The sequence below is a fragment of the Carica papaya genome, chromosome 2 (assembly GCF_054855325.1).
Source record: "Carica papaya isolate Zhongbai chromosome 2, ASM5485532v1, whole genome shotgun sequence".
In the NCBI taxonomy this organism is placed as follows: Eukaryota; Viridiplantae; Streptophyta; class Magnoliopsida; order Brassicales; family Caricaceae; genus Carica; species Carica papaya.
The window spans coordinates 6,405,055-6,417,980 of record NC_142310.1 but is presented as its reverse complement, the minus strand read 5'-3'; the positions used below and the strand labels follow the sequence as shown (position 1 = coordinate 6,417,980).

At 40.7% G+C, this 12,926-nt stretch overlaps 1 protein-coding gene across 1 annotated transcript; it reads right to left on the bottom strand.

Annotated features, from left to right (window-relative positions):
* Positions 1-1,478: 1,478 nt before the first annotated feature.
* On the bottom strand, positions 1,479-2,748 carry LOC110825034 (uncharacterized). Its single transcript, XM_022055500.2, has 2 exons — positions 1,999-2,748; positions 1,479-1,719 (listed from the first exon to the last, which is right to left on the bottom strand). The coding sequence occupies exon 1, from the start codon at positions 2,679-2,681 to the stop codon at positions 2,004-2,006; it is 678 nt and encodes a 225-aa protein (XP_021911192.1). The 5' UTR covers positions 2,682-2,748; the 3' UTR covers positions 1,479-1,719; positions 1,999-2,003.
* Positions 2,749-12,926: the final 10,178 nt, after the last annotated feature.

Sequence of the window (12,926 nt, the reverse complement as noted above, 5' to 3'; positions counted from 1 at the left end):
TACGAAAATGTACCAAACTATGCGACCTCGGTTCTGGTGGAATGGGATGAAGAGAGATATAGCCGACTTTGTATCTAAATGTTTGGTATGTCAGCAGGTCAAAGCAGAACATCAACGCCCGGGCGGGTTACTTCAGCCTTTACCGATTCCGGAGTGGAAGTGGGAACATATCACCATGGACTTCGTATCGGGACTACCCAAGGCACGATCGGGACATGATGCTATATGGGTAATTGTTGACCGACTCACTAAGTCTTCCCACTTCCTGGCCATCAAAATGACTTGGTCATTTGGCGCTCATACCGGATGGGGTATGGGGACGGCTCGCTTCACCCTCATACCGGACGGGGTATTGAGGTTTAATGTCTTGGTGCTCATACCAGATAAGGTATGAGGACGGGTCTGGAATTAAGATTGTTAAGAAAAATGGTTCACGTATAGCGGGGACACGCCTATGGATCCCCATGGATACTAGTCGGTTGGTGAAACGAAAAACAGTGATGATTAGTTATTGTTAATGAATACCAATTTATGATATGTTTTATGTTACTGATTATGCATGAAATTGTGATCTGTATGATATTATTGCTTCTATAATTTGTTTCCATAAATTCGCCAATGGTAAGAAAAAGGGTAAATAGTTTTATTTTAAATAAATGTATTAGTTTAAATCTACTACTCAATTGGTTGTTTTGATTTTCTACCAACCTTTACTTCTGTGACGGCGATATAGTGTGATGTCCTTACTGGACTAGTGTACATCACCCCTTATTTAACCATTTCAGATCAGGAGGACCCAGTTCCCGAGCCCGATCCGCAAGAAGGCTATGAGTAGATGCTAGATATTTTATAATTTTCTTTATTTTTTTCATTTCTCGTATTTCTTTTAGAGAATTTGTTCTGTGATGTTTGTTAGTTCTTTTGAGTTATCGTGTAAGAAATTTTAATCTCAACATTTTATTTCGCTTCCGCACTCAAATTATGATATCTATTTCTTTTTGAATTTTCGGGGCTGTTATAACTTCAAAGTTTATTTAAAATTAATTCTTTCTATAAGCACACTTTTTTTACCGTGCATTTAGAATTTTATTCTCATATATTTATTTTTAAAAAATCATAAATTATAAATTATAAATTTTATACATGTTATCTGTTCCAATTTTTTATTTTTTATTTTTAAGTTTAGAAATTAAATTGTTTAAAAAATTAATTAAAAAATTTAAATACAATTCAAAATAAAATAAGATTAAGAAAAATAAATTATATAGGCCCAGTCACATGGTAACCCACGAGACAATCAATCGGATCCAATTTGGGTATAAATATATATATATATATATATATATAGTTAATTATAATTAGAATGATATAACACAAAAAAGAAGTAGTTCAATTAAATTAATTTAAACTTTCAAATGTTAACCAGTCAATAAGATAAAATAATTATAGATAACAAATGTTCTTATAATGGTAAATAATTTAAAATAAAAATTTGTTGTTTATAATTAATTTTTAATAAAATGAAGAGGTACATCCAACAATACAATTTCACTAAATTGTGAAATGAAGGCCTTGAAAAAAAAGATAATTATTTTTGGCACATTAAATTAATTATTTTCTTGCTAAATGCGTCTGAAGAGTACAATAATTAATTTCACTTGAAGCGATTAATAGAAACTCTTCCTTTATTCTTCATATCTATATCAAAGCTGACTTCCCCTGCAGCATAATTTTAAGCCAACAAAAAAAAAAAAAGTCAGAAAAATATCTGCAATGTGTGTGTGTGTGTGTGTGTATTACGTGTGTAAATGCATGCTCATGCATATACCAATCAAATTGATTAAAATAATTAATTAACTTTAAAACAATAAGTTGTTTTAAACTTATAGAAAAACAAATATTATATATATATATATATACCACCTGTACGAGTCAAAGTGATCATGATTCTATGTATCTATTAACTATATACACACACACACACACATATATATATACCTTTATTAATTAGCAGGACATCTGAATGAAGATGGAGGATGCTTGCCACAATCATTAACGAGGAGATCAAGAGCAATAGGCAATACGAGGTTAATATTGAGGAGCTTAGCCTTAATGGTGGTGCAAAGGCAAAGTGCAGCATCTAAATCTGCTAAGGGATGAAGCACCGGGCAACAAGCGTGTTTTGCTTCAGGGCCGATGCCGATGTGCACCAACCCGCCTAATAGGTCCACGCAAGCTGCCAATTTAAGCGTGTTAATTGGACAAGTATGTCTGGCTGGTGGTGTATGCGGTGGTGGTGGTGGGAGTGCTTGTGGTGGAGGTGGTGATGGTATTCTTTTTTGTGGTGGTGGTGGGAGTGCTTGTGGTGGAGGTGGTGATGGTGTTTGTTTCGGTGGTGGTGGTGGGAGTGCTCGTGGTGGAGGCGGTGATGGTGTTTGTGTTGGTGGTGGTGGTGGTGGGGGGACTACATGTGGAGGAGGAGGTGATGGTGTTTGTTTCGGTGGTGGTGGTGGGTGTGATCGTGGTGGCGGTGGTGATGGTGTTTGTTTTGGTGGTGGTGGTGGAGGACAGGGGACCTCAGTTGGCGGGGGAGGAGGTTTCGGAATAGAGCAATGAGGACATGCAAGTGAAGTGGCTAAATAGAGGAGTAGAAGAGTAGTTAAGATGGCAAACCTCTCCATTTCAAACTATTCACTTCACTTCCTTATTTTTTTTGCTTTTAAGGCTTTGAAGTACAAGAATGAGTGAGTTTTAGAAGCCTTTTTATAGGCAAAGGCATGTAGAGATTTTCCCATGAGCAATAATTTATTCAAATTAAACTATAGACTATATTGCAATTTTGACCTAATTTTTTTCTCATTTCAATTTTGCAATTGCACTATGAAATTATAAGTACCAACTGTAGCCACAAAACAAAACAAAAACAAAAAATCACTAGTAATTTATGGAATAAAATTGTAATCTTTTATTTTTACACGAAAATCACATAAGAATGTATAAATTTTGGGTGTAATTGTTTTTCAAAAAATAATAATCTAATATTTACATTAACAAATTATTATTTTTTAAAAAAATTAAGGGACCTAATTGTGATTCTTTATTTGCAATTTGATTGTATAATTTTTGTGATTGTTAATTTCGTTGACCAGATCCATATAAACTAATTATAACTAGAGATCACAGGAAGAAATTTTGATTCAGGCTGGCTGGCGGTGGTGATAGTCTGTCTTTATATATATAATTAGTATGGTTTTGGAGGCTTAACTTGTTTTCAAATCAATTCCAACCATGTTTTAAGCCAAGAAAATTGAAGAACACGACATGAATCAGTATGGGTATATTTTGGCATTTAGTGCCCATTTGCGGCCATGGTTGAAAAAACTGCTACATATATATATATATATACATGTAATTAAAAGTCTCCTTATAACAAGTAATATATTTTAATCATGTAATATGTAAAAATTATTAATAATTTATATATTTTTTATATACAATTAATTAAATAAACTTTATTAGTTCATGTCTTGAATTTCATAAATATGAATTCATTTTCTTATTTATCAATAAAAAAATAAATATTAAATTGGACTAAAGATGTATTATTTAATTAATTTTCTAGATAGCCAGCATTCATATATATATATGAATTAGAATTTGAATCATACCAATTTTATTAGTCACGTCGAATATAAACACATGAACGGGATTTTCAAATGGAACCAGTGGATCCATTTGCAGATATTTTAAATATTTAATTAATATATCAAACTTTTAAATTGATATTTTAAAAATATAATTAATAATATTAAAATCAGAATCTGAGGTTTTTTAAATTCTGTAACATATAAATAATCAACTCGTATAAAAAATAAGAGCCGGAACTAATTTTTAAATATTAAAAAAAATACATTAAAATTCGTGGATTAAGTTGTGTGGAAGAAAAAAAATCTCAATGACTTTAAGAAAATAAAATATTAAAATAAAAAAGCAAGAGTACTTCGTGTTGGTCATGGGTACATGGGCAACATTTACTGTTATTATACTTTCATCCAATATTTATATTATATTCTTAAATTATATTATGGTATGAAAGTAAGAGAGTGTTTAAAATATGTTAACCAACAGTTATATTTATATAACTAACTAGTTGATCATTTTCATGTGTGTGTGTGTGTAGAGATCGAAGGAGTCGTTGAATATTTTAAACTTGTTTAGAGTATTTCATTCAGATTATTTCTCTTCATTTTAGTAAATATCATGTTAGGTTATGTCTCGATATATTTTAATATTTTTTAGATTTACACTTTATTTAATCAAAAATAAAAATTATAAATTTTTTATATTTATCGTGAATATAATATATGATAGAGTTATTATAAAATTATTTTACTTTTACTATAATTACACCTCATGTGCCCTACTAATTGGGTACTAAGGGATTTTTTTGTTTTTTTATTTGTGATTTTTTTCTTTATTTTTATAGTTAAAATAGTTTTTTTTTTTAAAAATTATACATTTAATTAATCTTAAAATATGAAAATAGTAACATATATTTTACAACTCAATTCTGCATCACTATAGAAATGAATTATTCACATTTGAATATATGTTAAATTAAATAAATAATTTTTCTATAAAGTAATTATTATAAATGTTTTCATAAAATAATTATTTTCAATTAATTTATTGGGTTTTCTCGCTTCTCTTACACTTGGGATACTGACAGCATCCATTTCATGACTGCCAGCCTTTAATCGCGGCGCATAAGCCTAGCCACGAGGCTACGCGCTTGTAAGCTGCAGATTTATTAATATCCATTTGAATGAATGCTTTAATTTATTTTAAAATTTTAAGCATTATTTTAAAGAATTTTGACTTACAACTTATGAAATACGTATACATATTTATACTCAATTCAGTTTAAGATATAATGATTGAATTTTACACCAATAATAATGTAATTGTCTGGTAATTAATACTTTTATATTCTATTTAAATGTTATGATTTTGAATTTCATTCACATATGTATAATTTTTTACTTTATGAACGTATTATAAATCGTTAATTATTATTTTATAATGTTTGATAATGATAAAAAATTTAATTTATCTATGCTGATAAAATTATGACGATCAAGTTTGACTAAATTTCAATAAATTTATTACGTGTTTAAGTAAACATAATATTTTATGATAAATATATTTTTTAAATTGAAATTATTATAATTAATTAAAAATTTAATATAATTTTTTTATATTAAAAAAAAAACCAGATTTCATAGTTTGATTTAAATTATAATATTAACAAAATTATATTTAAGAAAACCATGATAGCATCCTTATGTAAAATAATATTTTATTGATTTTATTTATTATTGCTAGTGTTTATTTGACGTTTTTTTCTTTAAATAAAACTAAGTATGACTTGATTTGTACTTTGAATTAGCTAATTTAAAAATTGTCAAGGTTTAGATGGAAATCCTCCATCTTGAAACAATTAAATTAACTTATAAATAGCGAACAAATGATGACATAAAAATTTATTTTGAAAGTAATACATTGATATTTGTTTTATGTAGCGCCCGGACCGAGAAGGAGGAGGAAAAAAAAAAAAAGGGCCACGTCGGCAGCCACGTCAGCAGGCCCGGTCAGCAGTCCCGGCCAACCGGGGCCTGCCACGTGGCAAGACCACGTCGCTCCGAAAAGGGGCCACGTTGGTGATCCGCGTGGGTGCGATCGGACGGCCCAGATCAATCGCGCGATCGGACGACCCAGATGCAATCGCACGGATGGCCCAGATTCAATCAAAAACGAACGGCCCAGATTAAAACAAAATGAACGGCTGAGATCAAAAGGCAAGGGGTTATAAATAGAACCCCCACACCAGACCACAAACCCTAGCCGCCTGCCGCTCGCCGGAGAAGACAAACCAGAAGTCGGCTGCCGCCGCCCGCCGCCGCGCCGGGGAAATTTTCGACCGCCGATCGAGGTAAATTTCATACCCCCGACTCGTTTTTTCACGTTGATTCCTCTTGTGGCCAAATCGGAGCCAAAATCCCAGCCAAACGGCCGGAATACGTGGCCGAAGGCCAGCGGCGCCGCCGCACCCCCTCTCGGTTTTTGCCTCCGATGAGGCCTTTCCCGGCCTCCGTTTGATGCAATTTTTATGTCACCGTGATCACCATTCTTTTCTCTACAGGTTGACCGGAGCCGAATCACCAAAACACGAACCTCGCCGGAGAGCCACCGCACCCGAGAGCGCCGCTGCCGGTAAGCTCCGTTTTTTCCGTGATTTTTTGGCCCCCCGAGGGCCCTAGGGTTGTTTTCTCACAGGGACCGATGCGAGTGTGGCCGAATTCGGCCGGAAACGGCCGAAAACAGCCAACTCGAGGAGACTCGCCGCCGCCAGCGGCGGCGCCGTCGCCGGAGTTGCGATTTGGGCCGAAAGGGGCCCTGAGCCTAATTTGGGATTTTTTTGGAACACGTGCAGGTACCAGTAGTGCGTTTCAGTTCCCCGAGGAAAATTCAGGGAAAATTAGGGATAGCCTGCAAGCGCACTGCAAAGCCGTGTTCGGACCCCGAAAACGAGTAAGGACCCCTCACCCTATTTCCTATCACGGTATTAAAGTTCAAAATGATAAAATGGTATTTCTTGAATTAACGAATGTGTAAAATTGCTTAAGGTTGCTAATGGAGCCCGAGTCTAGTGTGATTGATGATTTACTGTTATTTGGCCTGTTTTACAGCTTTAAATCCAGTATGAGGTTTGATGTGTTTATTTTATAGTTTCGTGTGCATATATTACGTTTTTATTGGTTATGGGTTGAATAACTGAAAAAAACTGATACCGTATGTTGTCTGTTTGGCATGAATTACGATTTGCTTGTTTAAAATGTGAATTGATAATGCTTACTGAGGAAGAGGAAAATGAAAGATTGTGTAGACTGATAATTGTATGATGGGGTCAGCCTGACTAGATATCCTGGGAGATGGTGGACGGACCGGGTCCGTAGGGAACCCTACCGGGATTGTGGTCTCACATGCCGGACGGGGCATGGAGATCTTATGTGTTTTGGCGCCCATACCAGACGGGGTATGGGGACGGCCCGTTTCACCCTCATACCGGACGGGGTATTGAGGTTTATGGTTTTGGCGCCCATACCGGACGGGGTATGGGGACGGCCCATTTCACCCTCATACCGGACGGGGTATTGAGGTTTATGGTTTTGGCGCCCATACCGGACGGGGTATGGGGACGGCCCTGGAAACTGATTATGAATGTTAAAGGTTAACGGGTAGCGGGACCCCTATGGACCCCCATGGATACTAGTAGGCTGGAAAATGAGAAAAGGATATGTGGTATAATGATTGAATTACAAAAGGCGTGATAAGTGCTATGTTTTACAACTTATATTATTCCATGATTGTGATAATGTCATTGTTTTTCTTATATTGTTTCATGAATTCCATCGAGGTAAGTGGATGGTAAAGGTTTTATCATAAATAAAAAGATTTGTTGTAAATCATGCTCCATTGGTCTTTTGTGTTTTTCTACCCACCTTTACCTCCGTGACGGTGAGATATCGTGATGTTCTTACTGGGCTAGTGTAGCTCACTCCTTATTTAACCATTTCAGATCAGGAAGACATGGTTCCCAAGCCCGTTCCGCAGGAGGACGACGAAGGGGATGCTTAGAGATTCTATAGTCATACTCATAGTTTTATTTTCGAGTTTCTCTTTTAGTTAGTTTAATCTTTTATATTTTAAGTACGTTTTTGGTTTTCGTGTAAGGGATGTTAACTGAAATTTTGATCTTGCTTCCGCATTTTATGTGTTTAAATACTCATTTCATTTTCACATTTCCGGGGTCGTTACAGTTGGTATCAGACCCGCGTTTCCTCGGACCCATCCCTTACACAATAGTGCCTTAGATAAATACTCACCGATATATCGTTACTCAATCATTCCTTGTGAATGCAGGTACACGGGAATGAGGAGAGGAAGGCCCCCACTAAACCGAGCGGCTCAGGATAATTCACTTCGGGAGGACCTTGACAGACTGTATGAGATGGTGGAGGCTCTCGTAGCTGCCCAGCGAAGGCAAGAGGAGAGAAGGGAGTTACCCGGACCCCCTCCGCTAGCGCAGGTTGAGCCCCCACTACAGCAGGCTGATCCCGTACCACCCCGGCAGGAGCCTGTTCCTCCACAGTACCAACCGGCACCACAGCCGCGGTACGACCCGGTACCACAGCCACAGTACCAGCAGGCGCCGCCACAGCACTTTCCAGTACCCCCACCGCATCAGCAGGTTCCACCACAGGGTCCCCCAGTTCACCCTCAGCCGGTCCCAGTCCCTCTACCTCGGGACCCCGCTCCTTCCTTGATCGATCCCGGCTTCATAGAGAGGTACAGAAGACTGAACCCTTCTACTTTTGCGGGGGGATCCTCTTTTGAAGAGGCCCAATATTGGCTGGCAGAGACTGAGAGAGCCTTCGAGACCTTGGGAGTAGTTCCTGAGCAGAGGGCTGCCATTGCCTCCTACATGCTGGTAGGGGAAGCAGTACGCTGGTGGGAGCTCAAGCAGGCCACCCTGCCTACACCAGTTACTTGGGAGCAGTTCCTAGCGGCCTTCCATGCGGAGTATCTCCCTAAACACATCCAACATCTAAAGGAGATGGAGTTTGCTCAATTGGTCCAGGGAAATATGACAGTGTCGGACTATGCTCGTAAGTTCCTGGAGCTGGGCCGACACGCCCCGGAGACATTGATGGATTAGGGCCGAAACGCCAGGAAATTCCAGTGGGGCCCCCGCCCAGAGATCAGACGGCATTTACTCGTGATGGAGCTCGAGACGTATTCGGCAGTCTTGGCTAAGGCGCAGATCATAGAAAGAAGCTTTGACACCCGCCCTCAGCTAGCGGGAAGTTCCCGACTCTCAGCCCCGCTCCGCAGGCCAGCACCTATCATGCCTGTCCAACCCAGTAAGAGGCCCAGACCTGCCGTCCAGGCCCCCCCTCAGGCTACGGGGGCAGCACGTGGGAAGATCTGCCAGTACTGCGGCAGGGATCACGGGGACCGACCCTGCTACCGCCTCAACGACACCTGTCGCATATGCGGCAGTGCCCAGCATTATGCAAGGGAATGCCCCAGGAACCAGAATCAGAGAAGGCCTCCAATCCAGGGCAGAGTTTACAACCTTACCCAGAAGGATGCCGACGCAGACCCGGACGTGGTACATGATATGTATACTATCTCTGGCCATATTGCTCATGTTTTGTTTGATACTGGTGCATCACATTCTTTTATTTCACATGTTCTTGCTTCCAAAATTTGTGTATCACCTGATAGACTTGATTCATTATTGCTTGTATCTACCGCTGCGGGGGAGACATTGCTAGAAGAGGTTGTCTACAGGGCATGTGCCGTGGAGATAGCAGATAGGGAATTGAGGGTAGACCTGATAGGTTTAGACACGGGGGATTTTGATGTAATCCTAGGAATGGATTGGCTAGCGGCGTATCACGCCACCATAGACTGCTTTAACAAAAAGATTGTATTTAATCCTCCCAACGAGGAGCCTTTTACAAGTTAATAAAATTATTCAGTACTGATTTCCCACATGACAAGTTTTCTTGATTTCCAGTGCCTTGATCTTGTATTTTCTCTAACTAGGTAAACCCAAGAAAGAAGTTTGTATCCAAGAGATTCCAGTAGTCTGAGACTTTCCAGACGTATTTTCGGATGAACTGCCCGGTCTACCAAGGGACAGGGAGGTCGAGTTCACCATAGACTTACAGCCAGGTACCCAGCCCATCTCAGTAGCTCCTTACCGAATGAGTCGCATCGAGATGGAAGAACTAAGAAAACAGATCACTGAGCTACAAGACAGTGGCTTCATTAGGCACAGTGTTTCCCCATGGGGTGTCGGGGTTACTTTTGCAAAGAAGGGAGATGGAACGTTGAGACTGTGCATTGATTACAGAAGGATAAATAAGGTAACAATCAAGAACAAATATCCTCTTCCTCGGATTGATGACCTTTTCGATCAGTTGCAGGGTGCACAGATCTTTTCTAAAATAGATCTACGATCAGGTTACCATCAGGTAAAGGTAAGAGCGGAGGATATCCCCAAGACGGCATTCCGAACCAGGTACGGACACTACGAGTTCCTGGTTATGCCGTTTGGGCTAACCAACGCCCCGACCATCTTTATGGATCTAATGAACAGAATCTTCAGAGAGTTCTTGGATCAATTTGTCATCGTGTTCATCGATGATATCTTAGTCTACTTAAAAAGTAGAGAAGAACATGCTCGTTATCTTGCCCAAGTCCTACAGGTACTCAGGGAAAAGAAGTTGTATGCAAAGTTGAACAAGTGTGGATTTTGGCTCAAGCAAACCGCCTTCCTAGGACATGTTATATCGAAGGAAGGGGTTTCGGTGAACCCCGAAAAGGTTGAAGCGGTACTTGGTTGGGAAAGGCTGACAACAGTTAAGGAAATTCGCAGTTTCCTAGGGATGGCAGGTTATTACCGCCGATTTGTTGAAGGGTTCTCTAGTCTAGCAGCTCCTCTAACCCGACTCACAAAGAAGAATGTAAGGTTTGAATGGAATGAGAACTGCGAGAGGAGTTTTTCAGAATTGAAGAAGCGACTGACTACTGCACCCGTGCTGGCTCTACCGAGTGGATCAGGAGGGTATACAGTTTATAGCGATGCCTCCTATCTGGGTCTGGGTTGTGTCCTGATGCAGCATGGAAAGGTTATAGCATATGGGTCTAGACAGCTAAAGAATCATGAGAAGAACTATCCTACCCATGACTTGGAGCTTGCCGCAATCATACACGCCCTGAAAATCTGGCGCCATTATTTGTATGGAGAGACCTTTCAGATCTACACCGATCATAAGAGTTTGAAGCACATCTTCACTCAGAAGGATCTCAACATACGTCAGAGAAGGTGGATGGAACTCCTCAAGGACTATGATTGTGACATCCTATACCATCCAGGTAAGGGCAACGTAGTAGCCGATGCCCTCAGCAGGAAAAGTGCAGGCACCCTGGCCCATCTGATGGTTTCAGAATGCAGGTCCATTGGGGCCACGCAGCAGGTTCGACTGCGAGATCTGAAGAGGGCCACATGTTTGAGCCATCTAGCAGTCCAACCCGAGTTAATCCAAAGAATAAAGGAAGCCCAGTCAATCGACCCCGCCCTAGTAACCCGCAAGAAGGATGCAGAACAGGGAGTGAACTCAGAATTTCATATCTCTGCCGACGGATTGATTCGTTTCAGGGACAGAGTGTGTGTCCCAGACGACAGTGAGTTAAGAAGAGACATCATGACAGAATCCCATAGTTCAAGGTTCGCCATGCATCCAGGAAGTACGAAAATGTACCAAACTATGCGACCTCGGTTCTGGTGGAATGGGATGAAGAGAGATATAGCCGACTTTGTATCTAAATGCTTGGTATGTCAGCAGGTCAAAGCAGAACATCAACGCCCGGGCGGGTTACTTCAGCCTTTACCGATTCCAGAGTGGAAGTGGGAACATATCACCATGGACTTCGTATCGGGACTACCCAAGGCACGATCGGGACATGATGCTATATGGGTAATTGTTGACCGACTCACTAAGTCTTCCCACTTCCTGGCCATCAGAATGACTGATCCCTTGGACAAGTTGGCAAGAATGTATATCCGGGAGGTAGTCAGACTACATGGAGTTCCAGTAACAGTGGTATTCGACAGGGATCCCAGATTCACTTCTCGGTTTTGGAACAGTTTCCAGCAAGCTATGGGAACAAAGCTGTCTCTTAGTACTGCCTTCCACCCCCAAACCGATGGACAATCAGAGAGGACAATTCGTACGCTGGAGGATATGCTCCGAGCTTGTGTCCTTGACTCCGGGGGCCATTGGGACGACCACCTACCCCTGATAGAGTTTGCCTACAACAACAGTTACCAAGCAAGCATCGGCATGGCCCCATACGAGGCGCTATACGGGCGTCCGTGTAGGTCGCCGATCTGTTGGGAAGAAGTGGGCGATAGAAGATTGTTTGGCTCGGATTTGGTAGAAGAGACCACCTCCAAGATAGTTAAGATCAAGAAGAACATCCAAACAGCTCAGAGTAGGCAGAAGAGTTATGCCGATAACCGAAGAAGAGACTTGGCCTTTGAGAAAGGCGACCGGGTGTTTCTTAAAGTCACCCCCTTCAAGGGAATTAGCAGGTTCGGCAGGAGGGGAAAATTAAACTCCAGATATATTGGACCCTTTGAAATCTTAGACAAAATTGGTACCACTGCCTACCGATTTGCACTGCCTCCTGAGCTCTCCCGGGTTCATAATGTGTTTCATGTATCTATGCTACGTAAGTACAATCCGGACTCTTCTCATGTCTTGGCTCACGAACCGCTTCCACTCCGAGAAGACTTGTCTTATGAAGAAGTACCGGTCAGTATCACGGACCGAGAAAGCAGAATACTCCGCAACCGGGAAATATCATTTGTAAAAGTCATGTGGCAGAACCACACGCCCAGGGAGGCGACTTGGGAACTGGAATCAGAATTTAGGGCTCAGTATCCCCATCTGTTTGATCAAGAGTAATGAGGCAAATTTGGGGACCAAATTTCTTTATGGGGGGGAGAGTTGTAGCGCCCGGACCGAGAAGGAGGAGGAAAAAAAAAAAAAGGGCCACGTCGGCAGCCACGTCAGCAGGCCCGGTCAGCAGTCCCGGCCAACCGGGGCCTGCCAGGTGGCAAGACCACGTCGCTCCAAAAAGAGGCCACGTTGGCGATCCGCGTGGGTGCGATCGGACGGCCCAGATGCAATCGCACGGACGGCCCAGATTCAATCAAAAACGAACGGCCCAGATTAAAACAAAATGAACGGCTGAGATCAAAAGGCAAGGGGTTATAAATAGAACCC

Bases quoted from the DNA above. Each gene is read 5' to 3' on its own strand.
- LOC110825034 (XM_022055500.2), bottom strand. From the start codon at position 2,681: ATGGAGAGGTTTGCCATCTTAACTACTCTTCTACTCCTCTATTTAGCC.